Source organism: Eubalaena glacialis, chromosome X (genome assembly GCF_028564815.1).
Source record: "Eubalaena glacialis isolate mEubGla1 chromosome X, mEubGla1.1.hap2.+ XY, whole genome shotgun sequence".
NCBI classification, from domain to species: Eukaryota; Metazoa; Chordata; class Mammalia; order Artiodactyla; family Balaenidae; genus Eubalaena; species Eubalaena glacialis.
Window position 1 is genome coordinate 68994220 of NC_083736.1, and position 17920 is coordinate 69012139.

The following is a 17920-nucleotide window of genomic DNA, read 5'->3' on the forward strand; positions in this document are numbered from 1 at the left end:
CCAAGAAATGGGTAGATTCCCTAAGGAATGAGTAGATTTATGTGATGGTCAGGAGAAAACCTAGCAAAGTTTGGGAAGACACTGTCTTAAGAAGGAGATGTCTGATGGTAGGGGTGGGGGGAAGAAGGGTGTAGGAAGTTCCAGAGAAGCATGAGAGAAGGATTTTTTTAATTTTTAAATTTAAATGTAGTAAAATTAACTTTTGTTTGGTTTACAGTTCTGTGGGCTTTTACACATGTGTAGAATCTTGAAACCACCATCTCAGATACAATGTAGAACTTCCTCCGCCCCCTAAGCCAGGCAACCACTAATCTGTTTTCTCTCTATGTATTTTTGCCTTTTCCAAAATTTCATACAAATGGAATCATATAGCACATAGCCTTTAAAAAATATTTTTGTTTCTTTAAATTGAAGTATAGTTGACTTACAATATTATATTAGTTTCAGGTATACAACATAGTGATTTGATATTTTTATAGATTATGCACCATACAAAGGTTATTACAATATTATTGACTACATTCCCTGTGCTATGAACTGGGATTTTTTTCACTTACAATAATGCATTTTAGGTTCATCTATGTTGCTATGAGTATCAATTGTTCATTACTTTTGATTGCTGAGTAGTATAATTTGTTTACTCTTTACCCATTGAAGGACATTTCTTTTGCTTTCCAGGTTTGGGCTAGTATAAATAAAGCTGCTATAACCATTCATATACAAATTTTTGTGTGAACACAGGTTTTCATTTTCTAGGGGAAATATGCAGGAGTAGGATTACTGGGTCATATGGTAAGTGTACGTTTAACGTTATAAGAAACTTTATAAGGAACTGTCAAACTGTTTTTCAGAGTACCTGAGCTATTTTGCATTCCCACAAGAAATGTATGAGAATTCCAATTGTTCTGCATCCTTATCAGCACTTGGAATTATCCCTATGTAAAAAAAAAAATTACCCATTCCAGTATGGGTATAAAGGAATCTCCTTGTGGTTTTAGTTTGCATTTTCCTAATGGCTAGTGATATTGAGCAGCTTTCCTTCCCCCCGCCTCCTCAATGGATATCTATATTTTATTTATTTATTAAAATTTTTTTTCTTTTTTTAAAAAAATTTGTTTATTTATATTTTGGCTGCATTGGGTATTCGTTGCTGTGTGTGGGCTTTCTCTAGTTGCGGCGAGCAGGGGCTACTCTTCGTTGCGGTGCACGGCCTTCTCATTGCGGTGGCTTCTCTTGTTGCGGAGCACGGGCTCTAGGCACGTGGGCTTCAGTAGTTATGACGTACGAACTTCAGTGGTTGTGGCACGCAGGTGTGCGGGATTTCAGTAGTTGTGGCTCGCAGGCTGTAGAGCGCAGGCTCAGTAGTTGTGATGCAAGGGCTTTGTTGCTCCACGGCATGTGGGATCTTCCCAGACCAAGGCTCGAACCCATGTCCCCTGCATTGGCAGGCAGATTCTTAACCACTGCACCACCAGGGAAGTCCCATGGATATCTGTTTTTTAAAAGTAACTCCACTGCCATACTACCAATTTTCAAATGTGAATGACTATATTTTAACAAAGACTTTTGGCACTAATTTCATAGAATATTCACAATCAATTTAAATTTATTTTAATTGAAATATAGTTGATGTACAACATTATGTTAGCTTCAAGTGTACTACATGGTGATCTGACATTTGCATACATTATGAAATTATCACCCTGATAAGTCTAGTAACCATCTGTCTCCATACAAAGTTATTACAATATTATTGAACATATTCATATTTAAGGCCAGTGTTTATTGATTTTGTGTGGATGATCTGTCTATTGATGTAAGTGGGGTGGTAAATTTCCCTACAATTATTGCATTACTGTCAAGTTCTCCTTTATGTTTGTTAATATTTGCTTTATGTATTTAGGTGCTACTATGTTGAGTACATATATATTTATGATTGGTATATCTCTTGGTTGGATTGATCCCTTTATCATTATGTGATGTCCTTTTTTGCCTCTTGTAACACTCTTACACTCTTTGTTTTAAAATCGATTTTGTCTGATGCAAGTACTGCTACACCAGCTTTCTTTTAGCTTCCATTTGCATGGAATACATTTTTCCATCTCCTTACTTTCAGTCTGTGTGTGGCTTTAGATCTGAAGTTGAGTCTCTTGTAGGGAGCATATGTATGGGTCTTGCTTTTTAATCCATTCAGCCACTCTATGTCTTTAGATTGGAGCATTTACTCCATCTACATTTAAAGTAATTATTGATAGGTATTACTTATTGCCATTTTCTTAACTGTTTTTGGGTTGGTTTTGTAGTTCTTTTTGTTGTTCCCTTCTTCTTTTGCTGTCTTCCCTTATAATTTAATGACTACCTTTAGTGTTTCTCTTTTTTGTGTATGTATCTATTATATGGTTTTGGTTTGTAGTTGCCATGAGGTACATATATAACAACCTCTCTCTATATATGTGATTATTTTAAGTTGATGATCTCTTAAGTTCAAGTGCATTCTAACCATCTTACATTTCTACTCCTCCCCACCCCGTGTTTATTGTTTTTGGCATCATATTTTACAACTTTTTGTTTTGTGTATCCCATAACTACTTATTGTGGATATAGATGATTTTACTGCTTTTGTCTTTTAACCTTCCTACTAGATTTATAAGTGGTTATTCTACTACCTTTACTGCATGTTTGCCTTTACCAGTGAGGTTTTTCTTTTCATAATTTTCATATTTCTAGTTGTGGCCTTTTTTGCTTAGAGAAGTGCCTTTAACATTTCTTGTTAAGCTGGTTTAGTGGTGCTGAACTCTTTTTGCTTTTGCTTTGTAAAACTCTTTATCACTTCTTCAAATCTGAATGAGAACTTTGCAGGGTAGAGTAGTCTTGGTTGTAACTTTTTCCCTTTCATCACTTCCAGTATATTGTGCCAATCCCTTTTGGCCTGCAGAGTTTCTGCTGAAAAGTCAGATGATAGCTTTATGGGAGTGCCCTTGTGCATAACATGTTGCTTTTCTGTTGCTGCTTTTAAGATTGTTTTATTTTAATTTTGCCATTTAGATATAATGTGTCTTGGTGTGTGTTCATCTTGTTTGGGACCCTCTGTGCTTCCTGAATCTGGATGTCTTTTCCTTTCCCAGGTTAGGGAAGTTTTCAGCTATTATTTCTTCAAATAAGTTCTCTAACCCTTTATCTCTATCTCTTCTCTTTCTGTGATCCCTATAATGAGAATGTAGTATGCTGATGTTGTCTCAGAGGTCTCTTAAACGATCCTCATTTTTTTAAAAGCTCTTTTTTTCTTTTTCTTGTTCAGCTTGGGTGATTTCCACTATGCTGTGTCATCTAGATCTCTGATCCATTCCTCTGTGTCATCTAATCTACTGTTGACTCCTTCTAGTGTTTTTTATTTCAGTTATTGTATTCTTCAACTGTATTTGATTCTTCTTTACATTTTCTAACCCTTTGTTGAAATTTTCACTGTGTTCATCCATTCTTCTCTTGAGTTTGTTAAACATCATTATGATGATTACCTTGAACTCTTTATCATGTAGATTGCTTATCTCCATTTCATTTCATTTAGTTCTTCTTCTGGGGTTTTATCTTGTTCCTTTGTTTGGAACATATTCCTCTGTCACTTCATTTTGTCTAATTTGCTGTTTTTATTTCTATGTATTTGGTGGGTTGGTTATGTTTCCCGATCTTGGAGAAGTGACCTTATGTAGGAGACGTCCTATGGGGCCCAGCAGCATGCTCCCCTCAGGTCACCAGTGCTATATGCTCTAGGGGTGCCCCCATGTGGGCTGCATGTGCCATTCTGTTGTGTCAGGGCTAACTACTGGGGGTGTGTTGGTGGGTAGGTCTTGATCCCAGTCTGGTTGGCTGTGAGGCCATGCCTTGTGCAGTAGCTGTGGGCCCACTGAAGTGTGGGATAGGCTTCCTACATGGTTGGCTGTGTGGCCCAGAGGGGTTTTGGAGCTGCTGTCAGCCTGCTGGTAGGTGGGGCTGAGTCCCCAGTGCTAACAGTCTGGTAGGAGGATTCCAAAATGGTGCTTGCCAGTGCTGGTATTATCACGATAGAATGAGGTCCCCAATGGCTGCTGCCACTGTCTCCATTCCCCAGGTGAGTAGCAGTTGCCCCCCTGTCTCTCCAGGAGTCTCTCCAAGATCAACAAGTGGGTCTGACCCAGGCTCCTTTCAAACTACTGCCTCTGCCCTGGGACTTGGAACATGTGGGATTTTGCATGTGCCCTTTAAGAGCAGAGTCTGTTTCTTACGGCCTTCCAGCTTTCTCAACCTAAGCCCTGATAGTTTTCAATGTCAGATGTTCTGGGAGCCCGTCTTCCCAGTGCAGGATGCCCAGGCTAGGGAGCCTGACATGGGAGTCAGACCCCTTGCTCCTTGGGGAGAATCTCTATGATTGTGATATTCCTCCCATTTGTGGTCGCTGACCTGGGGGTGTGGATTCTGACTATACTGCATCTCTGCCCCTCTTACCCATCTCATTGTGGTTCCTTCTTTATGTCTCTAGTTGTAGGAAATCTTTTCTGCTAGGCTTCAGGTCTTTCTCATAGATAGCTGCTCTGTAAGTAGTTGTAATTTTGGTGTGTCTATCGGAGGAGATAAGTTCAGGGTCTTCCTACTCTGCTATCTTGGCAACCCCATCAAGCATGTTTTCTTATGTTTATTTCCACTTCTTTGGTGAAGTGTCCATTGAAAACTTTTGCCCATTACTTTATTGTGTTGGTTTCCTTACTTTTGAGATTTTAGAGCACTTTACATATTCTGGATACAAGTCCGTTATCAGATCTGTGTTTTGCAAATATTTTCTCCCAGTCAGTGGCTTGTCTTTTTATTCTCTTAACAATGTTCTTCTCAGAGAATACATTTTTAATTTTGTTGAAGTCCAATTTGTAAATTTTTTCTTTTATTATATTACTTTTGATGTCATATCTAAGAACTATTTGCCTAACTCAAAGTGATAAAGATTTTCTCCTACATTTTCTTCTAAGATTTTTATAGTTTTACATTTTACATTTAGGTCTATGATCCATTTTGAGTTAAGTTTTGTATATGTTGTGAGGTGTAATAGTATAGGTATGTCCAATTATTCTATCACTATTTGTTGAAGACTGTATTTTCTCCATTGAATTACCATTGTATCTTCGTGTAAAAATCAGTTGAGAATCTTTATATGGGTCTATTTCTGTATTTTATTTTTTATTCTGTTCCACTGGCTTATGGGTCTGTCCTTTGGCTAATACCACACTGTCTTGACTACTGTAGCATTATAGTATGTCTTAAAATTGGACAGTTTGAGTCCTTCAGTTATGTATTTTTTTTCAGAATTGTTTTGGCTATTCTAGTTCCCTTACTTTTCCATTTAAATTTTAGTGTAAGCTTGTCTATCTCTACAAAATATTTGATTAAAATAAAACATTTTAATTAAGATTGTATTAAAGTTGTCTATCAATTTAGGGAGTATTGACATCTTACTTATACTGAGTCTTCTGACCCATAAGCATAGTATGTATCTCTGTTTATTTAGGTCTTCCATGGTTTTTTTCATCAGTGTTTTACAAGTTTCAGCATACAGATACTGTGTATGATTTGTTACATTTATATCTAGTTATTTAATTTTTTGAAGTTACTGTAAATTGTATTGTGTTTTTGATTTTGGTTTCCCAGTTGTGCATTGCTAGTGTATAGAAACATAATAGATGTTTGTGCATTGATCTTGTATGCTGTGAACTTGATAAACTCACTCATTAGTTCTAGGAGTTTTTGTAGATTCTTTGGATGATCTATGTGGACGATCATGACATCTGCAAATAGAGATAATTTTACTTCTTCTTTTACAATTAGAGTGACTTTTATCTCATTTTTTAGCCCTATTTCATGTGTTAGGACTTTCATTATGATATGGGATAGGAGTGATATGAGAGACTATATGAAGTTGTGGTTAATAAAGGAAAAAACTACTGGTAAATAGTGAGGACTTAACAGGCCAGTTAAGGTTGGAGGCCACAAATGTGTAGTATCAGTTGTGTTATTTCTAATGAGCTGCAATTAGTATTTATAATCAGTTGTGTTATTTTTGTAGTGGTTCTCAACAGCCTGAGTATAGAAATGGAGAAGGCAGACAGCTGGATTGAATCTGGAATTTGGATTTTTGCTGGCTAAAGCAATGGAGTTAGGGAGAAAAAAATATTGGCAAGAGAGAGGTTGAAGTATTAAGGCTTGATAGAGAAGGAAGTAACCCATGTAAAAATTTTGTTTTTACTTATATTTTTGGTATAATTCCTTTCAGTGTTTTTCTACATATGTAGATACATTTTAACACTTAAAAGTTTTTAATTAAATTAAAAATGTAATTTTATAATGTTTTCAAGGTCCATCCCATGTTGTAGCATGTATTCTTTTGGTTGCCAAATGACATTCCATTGTATGGATATGCCACATTTTATTTATCTACTCATCAGTAGATGGATATTAGTGATGTTTCCACTTTTTGGCTATTATGAATAATGCTGCTGTGAACATTTATGCAGTAGTTTTTGTTTTTGACATATGTTTTCATTTCTCTTGGTTATATACCAAGGAGTGGAATTGCTGGGGCATATGGTAATTTTATGTTTAACATATTGAAGGACTTCCAAACTGTTTCCAAAGTGATTGCACCATTCTACACTGCCACCAGAAATGTATGAGGATTCCGATTTCTTTACATCCTCACTAACACTTGTTATCTGTCTTCTGGATTATAGCCATCCTAGTGGATATTAAATGGTATCTCATGGTTTTGATTTGTATTCCCTAATAGCTAATGATGTTAAGCATCTTTTCATGTGCTTATTGATCATTTGTATATGGAGAAATGTCTATTCAGATCCTTTGCTCATTAAAAACTTGTATTATCTTTTCATTTATAGAATTGTAAGAGTTCTTTATATATTCTGCATACAAGTCTCCTATCAAACATTTGATTTACAAATGTTTTCTCCCAAAAGATCACATATCGTATGCTTCTGTGGAATCATGGATTATATTGAATGTCCAGAATAGGCAAATCTATAGAGACAGAAAGCAGATTAGTGGTTTCCTAGGGGTGGGAGTGGACGAATGGGGAGTGACTGTTAATGAGTATGGGGATTCTTTTTGGGGCAATAAAAATGTTCTAAAATTGATTGTTGTGATGGTTGTATGACTCTGTGAATATCCTAAAAACAACTGAATTGTATACTGTAAGTGATCAAATTACATGGTATGTGAATTATATCTCAATAAAATTTTAGAATTAAATGCACTCATACAGCTTTTCCACATAATCTTATCAATTATTCTTCAAAATAATTACTTTTAACAGTACATAATAGTTCATCATAATGATTTAATAATTTATTTCACTATTCCTCTATTGTTAGATATGTAGTTTTGTTTCCAATTTTCTGGTATTATAATAAATTAATGATGAATAGTCATACAGTTCTCTGATTATTTCATTAAAATACATTCCTAAAATGGAGTTATCAGATAAAATTGCATGGCCCATTTAAGGTTTTGATATATGTTGTATATTTTGCCCTCAAAAAATTATCTGAGATTTTAACCTTATATCAGCAGCATATAAAAGCATGTGTTTCAACGTGTTCTTGCCAACATTGTAAAAACTGGCTGCTTTATTGGACAAAAATTGATATTTTGGGTGATTTTAATTTGCATTTCTTTCTAGTGAAGTTGAATAAGTTTAAAAACTTTTCAAAAGAGAACAAAAATGTATAAAATATCTAATAATTTAGACATACATACTTCTTTTTTTCTTTTTATCTTTTTTAAACATCTTTATTGGAGTATAATTGCTTTACACTGTTGTGTTAGTTTCTGCTGTATAACAAAGTGAATCAGCTATACGTATACTTATATCCCCATATCCCCTCCTTTTTGTGTCTCTCTCCCATCCTCCCTATCCCACCCCTCTAGGTGGTCACAAAACACCGAGCTGATCTCCCCGCGTGATGCAGCTGCTTCCCACTAGCTATCTATTTTACATTTGGTAGTGTATATATGTCCATGCCACTCTCTCACTTCGTCCCAGCTTACCCTTCCCCCTCCCCGTGTCCTTAAGTCCATTCTCTACATCTGCGCCTTTATTCCTGTCCTGCCGCTAGGTTCTTCAGAACCATTTTTTTGTTTAGATCCCATATATATGTGTTAGCATATGGTATTTGTTTTTCTCTTTCTGACTTACTTCACTCTGCATGACAGATTCTAGGTCCATCCACCTCACTACAAATAACTCAATTTCGTTTCTTTCTATGGCTGAGTAATATTCCATTGTATATATGTGCCACATCTTCTTTATCCATTCATCTGTTGATGGACACTTAGGTTGCTTCCATGTCCTGGCTATTGTAAATAGTGCTGCAATGAACATTGTGGTGCATGACTCTTTTTGAGTTATGGTTTTCTCAGGGTATATGCCCAGTAGTGGGATTGCTGGGTCATATGGTAGTTGTATTTTTAGTTTTTTAAGGAACCTCCATACTGTTTTCCATAGTGGCTGTATCAACTTACATTCCCACAAACAGTATAGGAGAGTTCCCTTTTCTCCACACCCTCTCCAGCATTTATTGTTTGTAGATTTTTTGATGATGACCATTCTCACTGGTGTGAGGTAATACCTCATTGTAGTTTTGATTTGCATTTCTCTAATGATTATTGATGTTGAGCATCCTTTCATGTGTTTGTTGGCAATCTGTATATCTTCTTTGGAGAAATGTCTATTTAGGTCTTCTGCCCATTTTTGGATTGGGTTGTTTGTTTTTTTGATATTGAGCTGCATGAGCTGCCTGTATATTTTGGAGATTAATCCTTTGTCAGTTGCTTCGTTTGCAAATATTTTCTCACATTCTGAGGGTTGTCTTTTGGTCTTGTTTATGGTTTCCTTTGCTGTGCAAAAGCTTTTAAGTTTCATGAGGTCCCATTTGTTTATTTTTGTTTTTATTTCCATTTCTCTAGGAGGTGGGTCAAAAAGGATCTTGCTGTGATGTATGTCATAGAGTGTTCTGCCTATGTTTTCCTCTAAGAGTTTTATAGTGTCTGGCCTTACATTTAGGTCTTTAATCTATTTTGAGTTTATTTTTGTGTATGGTGTTAGGGAGTGTTCTAATTTCATTCTTTTACATGTAGATTTCCAGTTTTCCCAGCACCACTAATTGAAGAGTCTGTCTTTTCTACATTGTATATTCTTGCCTCCTTTATCAAAAATAAGGTGACCATATGTGCATGGGTTTATCTCTGGGCTTTCTATCCTGTTCCATTGATCTATATTTCTGTTTTTGTGCCAGTAGCATACTGTCTTGATTACTGTAGCTTTGTAGTATAGTCTGAAGTCAGGGAGCCTGAATCCTCCAGCTCTGTTTTTCTTTCTCAAGATTGCTTTGGCTATTTGGGGTCTTTTGTGTTTCCATACAAATTGTGAAATTGTTTGTTCTAGTTCTGTGAAAAATGCCATTGGTAGTTTGATAGGGATTGCACTGAATCTGTAGATTGCTTTGGGTAGTAGAGTCATTTTCACAATGTTGATTCTTCCAATCCAAGAACATGGTATATTTCTCCATCTGCTTGTATCACCTTTAACTTCTTTCATCAGTGTCTTATAGTTTTCTGCATACAGGTCTTTTGTCTCCTTAGGTAGGTTTATTCCTAGGCATTTTATTCTTTTTGTTGCAATGATCCCCTTTTATGGTTGTTAGCATTTGCCTTATGTATTGAGGTGCTCCTATGCTGGGTGCATAAATATTTACAATTGTTATATCTTCTTCTTGGATTGATCCCTTGATCATTATGTAGTGTCCTTCTTTGTCTCTTGTAATAGTCTTTATTTTAAAGTCTATTTTGTCTGATGTGAGAATTGCTACCCCCCAGCTTTCTTTTGATTTGCATTTGCATGGAATATCTTTTTCCAGCCCCTCACTTTCAGTCTGTACATGTCCCTAGGTCTGAAGTGGGTCTCTTCAGACCTAGAGACACATACAGCATATATATGGGTATTGTTTTTGTATCCATTCAGCCAGTCTATAGACATACATAACTTATTCAACCATTCTCATGTTGATAGACATTCAAGTTGTTTTGTGTTTGGGGCTTTTACAAACATTAATGTAGTAATTATGTACATTAAAAAATTCTTCATATCTTGTTAAACGTTGAAATGATTGCCCCATTCTTTCCTCCTGTGTTCCCAAATACTTTTCTATTATTATTAGAACATGACTCTGTTATTCCCACAAAATTAATCCGTTAATTTATTTGAACAGAGTGCCCTGGGAAAACCATTGCTTAAAGGCAATTTTGCTTACCTAGGGAATCATATCAAAAACATATTTTATGCTGGGTCATATGATAGCTCTATTTTTAGTTTTTTAAGGAACCTCCATACTGTTCTCCATAGTGGTTGTATCAATTTTCATTCCCACCAACAGTGCAAGAGGGTTCCCTTTTCTCCACACCCTCTGCAGCATTTGTTGTTTGTAGATTTTCTGATGATGCCCATTCTAACTGGTGGGAGGTGATACCTCATTGTAGTTTTGATTTGCGTTTCTCTAATTATTAGTGATGTTGAGCATCCTTTCGTGTGTTTGTTGGCAATCTGTGTATCTTCTTTGGAGAAATGTCTATTTAGGTCTTCTGCCCATTTTTGGATTGGGCATATACCCTGAGAAAACCATAATTCAAAAAGAGTCATGTACCACAATGTTCATTGCAGCTCTATTTACAATAGCCAGGACATGGAAGCAACCTAAGTGTACATCCACAGATGAATGGATAAAGTAGATGTGGCACATATATACAATGGAATATTACTCAGCCATTAAAAGAAATGAAATTGAGTTATTTGTAGTGAGGTGGATGGACCTAGAGTCTGTCATACAGAGTGAAGTAAGTCAGAAAGAGAAAAACAAATACCGTATGCTAACACATATATATGGAATCTAAAAAAAAAAAGGTTCTGAAAAACCTAGCAGCAGGACAGGAATAAAGACACAGACGTAGAGAATGGACTTGAGGACACGGGGAGGGGGAAGGGTAAGCTGGGACGAAGTGAGAGACTGGCATGGACATATATACACTACCAAATGTAAAACAGATAGCTAGTGGGAAGCAGCCCCATAACAGAGGGAGATCAGCTCGGTGCTTTGTGACCACCTAGAGGGGTGGGATAGGGAGGGTGGGAGGGAGACGCCAGAGGGAGGGGATATGGGGATATATGTATACGTATAGCTGATTCACTTTGTTATACAGCAGAAACTAATACGACAATGTAAAGCAATTATACTCCAATAAAGATGTTAAAAAAATAAAATGAAATCTAAAAAATATATATCTATATATTTTATGGTTTAATATTTACCCAAGATATTCTGAAAAAAAAAAGGGTTACGTGGTCATATAAGTTTGGAAAAAACTTATTCCACTTTAGGGGATTCACAAAATTCCTTAGCATATTTTAAGTCTTGAGAAGTACTGCACTAAAGACAAAGTTCCATGATCTGCACACAAGAAAATAAATTCAGTCAAATAATTTCAGAGGGCTAATATACCCCCCTCTTGGAGAGTCACAAAACTTATTTGCATAATTCCTATGCTAAAGATAACTCTCTAATTTTGATACAGGGTTTCCTAAATTTATTTCACCAGGTAACTTTTTCCCCTTTAACTTCTGTTGACATTTCAAAGAATACCCATAGTAAAATGCTAGAATAAGAAAATGAGAGAGATAAGCACCATGTATATATGAAATCTAGGTTCTAGTACCATACAAGTGTCACACATTTCATCAGGGCTTTGGATAAGAAGACAGATTTAATTCTTCCCTCTTTTAAACCTTTGATTATAAGTGAAGGTGCAGTAGATATCCCAAGTCAGGTTTTTAAATGTAGTGCCATAGTGGAAAGGGCATGATCTGAGGTCAGACAGACCTGTGTTGCAATCTTAGGTTATCCACTTACTAGCTAGATAGGTGGTTTAACTTCTCTGGACTTCAGTTTTCTCATAAGTAAAATGGGAATAGTAACAGTCACCTGACAGAGTTGATGTGAGGATTAAATGAGATAACATATGTAAAGTACATAGCAAAGGGACTGCCATATAGAAGGTCTTATATAGTACCTATACTGGTGCACAGCAGGGTTCTGTAAGGTAAAGAAGTGAAGACCTGAGAGCCCACAGATTGATAGGCTCCTGAATAATTGCCAGCTTTTTCATGGGAATAGAATTGGAAGGCTTATCAGATCAGAGTTTCAAGCTCCATGGTATTTTTATTACTAAAGTTTTCCTTTTAATACTGAATTACACTGGGTTTATTTACCTGTCAATGTTTCAAAGAGAAGGCTTTTTAGCTTTTCACCAGGCCAAAGAGAATCCCATGTGTAAGGCTGCCTGCCACTGATGAACAAATTAGTAGCATTTCGGGAGAGTTGGAGTGTAGGGATGGTGCTTTTTGCCTGTTAGTGGGTAAGAGTAGGTTATTAACTGACATAATGGAGTCAGGCAAAAAGAAACTATTTGTAATCTTTTTCATTTCAGAGACCTGAAATTCACTAGGACAAGGTTTATAATTCATAGTATGAAAGTAAATAACCGAAATGAGATGTATGGCTGTTCCTGGATACCCTGGGGTCTTTTAGCCAAAGTGAATAGTGTGAGTTTACAGGGAGTAAGGGAGTCTTTTTCAGTACAATACACAGGGGAATTATGTATAGAACTTCTGCTTACCTGAATAATATAAGAGGGAAGAATTCAACATCTTGTTTGCCAGGGTGATAACTTACTCCTTTTCCAGTTCTGCTCCCCAGACTGCCTCTTAGCAGTCCAGGTGGTACTCTATGTGCCTCCCTCAGAATACTGACCTGTTTGAGAGATGCAGGAAATGTGAAAACTGCTATGTTTCCGTTTCCACAGCAAGAGATGATGATCCTTCTGGATAATCTGTAAGGTTGAAAAGTGAAGTAAACAAATGTCCCTTTCTCTTGTATGGGTGGGTATTCATTTATTGGCATGTTTCTTTCTCGGTCAATCCCTGGAGGCAGCGGACATCCACAAATATCTAAAGACTGATGTGCTATATACTGAAGCATTTGTAACCAGTCCAAGCATTCACATTTCAAGAGTTGTCAGCTTGCTGTACTATGAACTAAGATTATTTTATTTGTCAGCATTATCTGATCTATAATAGTGGCTGGTATTTGACTTAAATAGCTGTGATGACAGCTCAACATCATTTGGCTTTAATAGAATGTTTTGGGTCTTGCTACTCACAAAATTACCCTGTCTTGTTATTTCACTGGACATAATTGAGATAGCTGTTATAGTACTTTAGGTGTTGGTGTGTTTCTAAAAAGGAATGAAGTATCCAGAAAATAAGAGGCTTTGGAATCAACAAGCAACATCATTTATGGTACAAATGTTCTTGTTTTCAACACCCAGCCTTTTGAGGAGCAAAGTACACTCTGAATCAGCTTGCTTAATGTACAGATAATCACTTTCTTTATATTCCTTGCATAATAATGTACTTGGCACTTTGAGATAAAAAAAAAGTTGACAGTGGTTGTCCCTTATAGTTTCTGCTTAGTACATTCTCCTTTATGAAATTGATGCGCTGTTCAGAGTGCTCCCATAAGTGTGAGGTCTGGATCCCAGAAGATAGAGGCCAGCCAGGGCGGGTTACCCTTGCCACAGCAGGCTGGCAACTTCTCATGCCACTGAGTTAACCAGGCACACTCCAGAGACAAGTCTGCTTTCTTCCAGGAAGAGTGGAAAAGTAAAATGTGGCTCTTAGAATGCCTGTCTTTGGAATCATAGTGGGCACAACATTCTGTCTTGTTTGGAATCCTGGGCCTAGGGTATTCTTGCCCTTAAGTCTGAACAAAAAGCAGTTGTATTGGCCCAGCTCTTCAGTGAAGGATATACAGAGAATTACTTATGTTTGTCAAACACCTCAAAAGAGAAAAAGAGGGAGCAAGTGCTTGAGCATACATCTCATCTTACCTATACATTTCTACAAAGAAAGCAATTGATAAGTGTAAAAGACAATTCTGGAACTTCAATGCACTATTTGCCTTGTTGTTTCCTCCTGACGGTTGGCTGTTTCAGAACTTTGTAGGTATGGTTTGGTAGTGCACCTTTTCAGAAATTGGCTTTTAGCATTCTGCTGAATGGGTTTCTTTTACTCTTTACCATTGCAATCCACACTTGTATTTGGCACAGAACACTTTCCCCTAGCAATTATTTGAATTAAAATTAGTCTTGCAGACATTGAAACTTGAGCTGAAAAACTCGATTATCAACTTCCTTCACAGTTTCACTCCCAGAGGAGATTAAGCTAAAATGGCAAAGGTAGAGTCATCGCCAGGTGAGGACTAAATTGAAAGAATGCAGATACTTCAAAAAAATCAGGCTCTGCATAACAGACGACAAATGCAGAATTTAGGAAAACAATTTACTTTCTCCTTCTACCATCTGCACCTATACTGCTTTCACTACTCCCACCTGCTCTTATTGCCTATGCTGTAGTGATTTTTACCATTATTCAATAAATGTTTACTTGAACCAAGAATGATGTCATTTTAATCTTAGTGTATGCTGGCTCAGCACTGTTTCTCTTCCTGTCTCATCCTCCTAGCTCTCCTCCCTTCCTTTAAAATCTTATATTCCTACATAAACCTTTGATACTATGGGAAGTGACCATAACAGTATATGTACACTTCTTTGTAGCCATTGGTTCTCAGAGATTGGAAAGAATAGGGAAATGGACATAATGTGGAGTCTTGAAGAACTTAGGTTGAGTTATGACTGCTTTATTGCTTTACATAAGTGACTTTACCTCCCCAGCTTCAACTTTTTCATCTGTAAAATAGGGCAATACTCTCTCATTCACAGTATTTTTGTAATGCTCTTTCCTGAATTATGAGTGTCCTTTAGGTTTTATCTTTTACCCTCTGACTTTCTCTTTTCCATTTATTTCCTTGTCCACATGAATGCATGTCAACATTGCTTAGGTGATGCCAAATTTTATATTTTATCTCCTTTCCCTAGCTTTATTCTCTCTCTTTATTATCTCCTACACCATTCATGGGTTTAAACACTATCTCTATATGAATGACTCCCAGATCTCTCTACTCACTGGGACTGTTTCCAGTTATTTAAAATGTCTCCTGGCTTTAATCCTTCTTCTCCATTTCTAGTGTCACACCCCTCTGGAAGCCATTGTGACACATGCTCAACTATTTATTGCTTTTTCTGGTTCCTGTCTCTGCAAATTTCAATATATCCTGCATGCTACTACCTGAGTAACTTTTCTAAAATTTATCTTTCATTATATTAATATCACTCAAGATCATAAAATTAATATCTATTCCCTACTGTAGCAAAACTACAAAACCCTCTACCATGTGGCCATCTTACTTCTCTAATATTACTGCTCACAACCCACAATGCCCACCCAGTACATAGGAATGGATGGCCTCCTTAGTGTTCTTACCACATTCAAGTCACACTTCTTACATAGAATGCCATTTCTTTCTTCCTAGCATCTACCTAGATGTTACCCATCCTAATAACATCTAGCTGAAGTCCTATTTCTTCCTCAAAACTTTCACCACTATAGCGCATACACTTACCTCCTTTATTGACACACTGATATTGATATCGATATTGTTTAAGCATCACTGACAATCACACACTTACCATGTGTACCACACAGTACTTAGCACAGGGCTAAGCTTACCTAGGTATGTAATTGCTAACATCACTTTTATAGCAATGAGCACATTAAATCTTGTGTTAGACTTGTGTGCTTTTCCTATCCTTCCATACAACTGCAAATTCCTTGAGGGCAGAGGCCGTGTTTTATTTATCTTTATATCCCTCCACAATACCTTGTCTGAGGCATACCTTCAGGAAATACTTTCTGAATTGAACTGATTGATTGGAGACCTGGAATATTTCAGGAACATGAACCAATTCAGGGCTCAGGGTTGGACAATGCAGGTAAAGCAGTAAAATGAATATCCATGATATTACTGCATAAGTTAAGTTTTCCAGGAGCTGAGGGCATGGCCATTCCCTTCTTATCTAGAAACAGGAGGAACAAGTCTCTTGAAAAATGCCTAGGTGCTCAAAAGAGTAGCCCCTCCCTAACTCAGTATATTATGTTTCATGCTTTCAGTGATGAGACCTAGGATTCTTATTCTTGAGTAAAGGCAAATGACAAGTGTGAGAATAGGTTGTTTATAGCTTGGTGGTCAAAATGCTAGGTGGAGGTTATAAGAGGGAGCAACTGGTGTATCTAGAGAGGATATTTGAAGAAAGAAATTTGGTTCCAGGATACGGAAAGTATATTAATAAATGTAAGCTTACAGTGGATGCTAAAATATATCAATATCTTCCAAAAAAGGAAAAGAGCCATTTGGTGAAAGATATAAAGTTGTGATTATTCAGCTTGATTTCTGACTCCTCAGTATCAAATGTGATCATAGAACATCACACCTTAGAGCTGAAGATAGCTTAGAGATCATGGAATTGAAACTGAGCTCCAGAGAACAGAAGGGACTTTCCAAAAGTCATACACTGAGCCTAGTGGCAGAGCTGGGAAATGATCCCCCTGCCAGAGTATTATCCATGTTTTTCCATCATTCTATTTCTGATGAAAGAGGCACAGGAACTGAGAAGTTTTCTTTTAAATGGACCTTAAAAATGTCTACAAATTGAAAAGTAAGTAGGATCAAAGGAGAGACACTGGGTGGTACAGTGGTTAAGGGTTTGGATTTTGGAGCCAGATTCTGTCACTGACTGGCTGTGTGACTTTGGGAGTAATTTAATATTTACAACTTACAAAGTGATTATGACTCTTAAATGACAGTGCCTGTAAATCACCTGGCATATAATAGTCATTCAACAAATGTTAGTTGTACCCTTGGATTCAAACAATCATCTATATGTAACTTTACTTTGCTAGGAATGCAGAAAACAACGAAATGAAGGTTATGAAGTCTCTAACTTCAAGGAGTTCCTATCCAGTCCCTTACCATTCAAACTTTTTTGGAGCCAGGTTACTTTCTTCATCACTTAGCTTGAGGTCTGCTGATTATTTGTGACTTTCCTTGTACCTTCTGCCTCTTCATTCCTTGCCACCAATCCAAATGCTATCTAATCTTTAACACTCAAATTCTACCCTCTCTGTAAAGCCTTTCCTGATGAGCCCAGCCTACAGAAATCACTTTCCTTTAAGTTCCTATGGCACAAACTTTATAGTTCTACTCATTTGGTCAACATCATATCCTGTATTGTGTTTTGTCAATCAACTTTTCATATATGTGTCTTATCTCCCCAAATAAATTTAATAAATGTTAGTTTCTCCCTTTCCCTTCTCTTTTTCCTATATGATCTTGGTCAACCAGCCAGACATCCTCCCCCAGAATAGTACTGTCTTCTATATGTAGGAATGAGAGAAAACAGCCTTTTGGAAAAGAGCCACACACTTAATCATCCCAAATGTGTAATCATAAGTATATGACTCATAGGAATATCAGGTTGGTAAGATGTTAGTATAGGCCAATGTATCTTGAATTCCTATATAGAACACTGATAAAGAATTGACTGAGACTGCCTCTCGCCTTCTGAGATGGCCCACACTCTGTCTATGGAGTGTGTATCTCTCTCAATAAATCTACTTCTTTCCTATCACTTTGCCTCTCGCTGAATTCCTTCTGTGCTGAGACATAAAGAACCTGAATTACAGCAAGTCCTGAGGCCAGGTGTGCGATCTCAAAAGACAGTGGGTTCAAGTCCCAATCCGGGTTTTGGCTGGGTTTGAGTCCCAGTCAGTGGGTTCAAGTCCCAATCTGAAGTGTGCGGTTTCAGCTGGCGAGCCATGAAG

At 36.9% G+C, this 17920-nt stretch overlaps 1 protein-coding gene across 1 annotated transcript in view; it reads right to left on the reverse strand.

Annotated features, from left to right (window-relative positions):
• ZDHHC15 (zinc finger DHHC-type palmitoyltransferase 15) overlaps positions 1-17920 on the reverse strand; it is a 129349-nt gene that overhangs the window by 3146 nt on the left and 108283 nt on the right. The window contains exon 11 of the mRNA XM_061178466.1: positions 12894-12972. Coding sequence (XP_061034449.1) covers positions 12926-12972 — 47 coding nt within the window. The 3' untranslated portion in view covers positions 12894-12925. The remainder of the gene's footprint in view (positions 1-12893; positions 12973-17920) is intronic.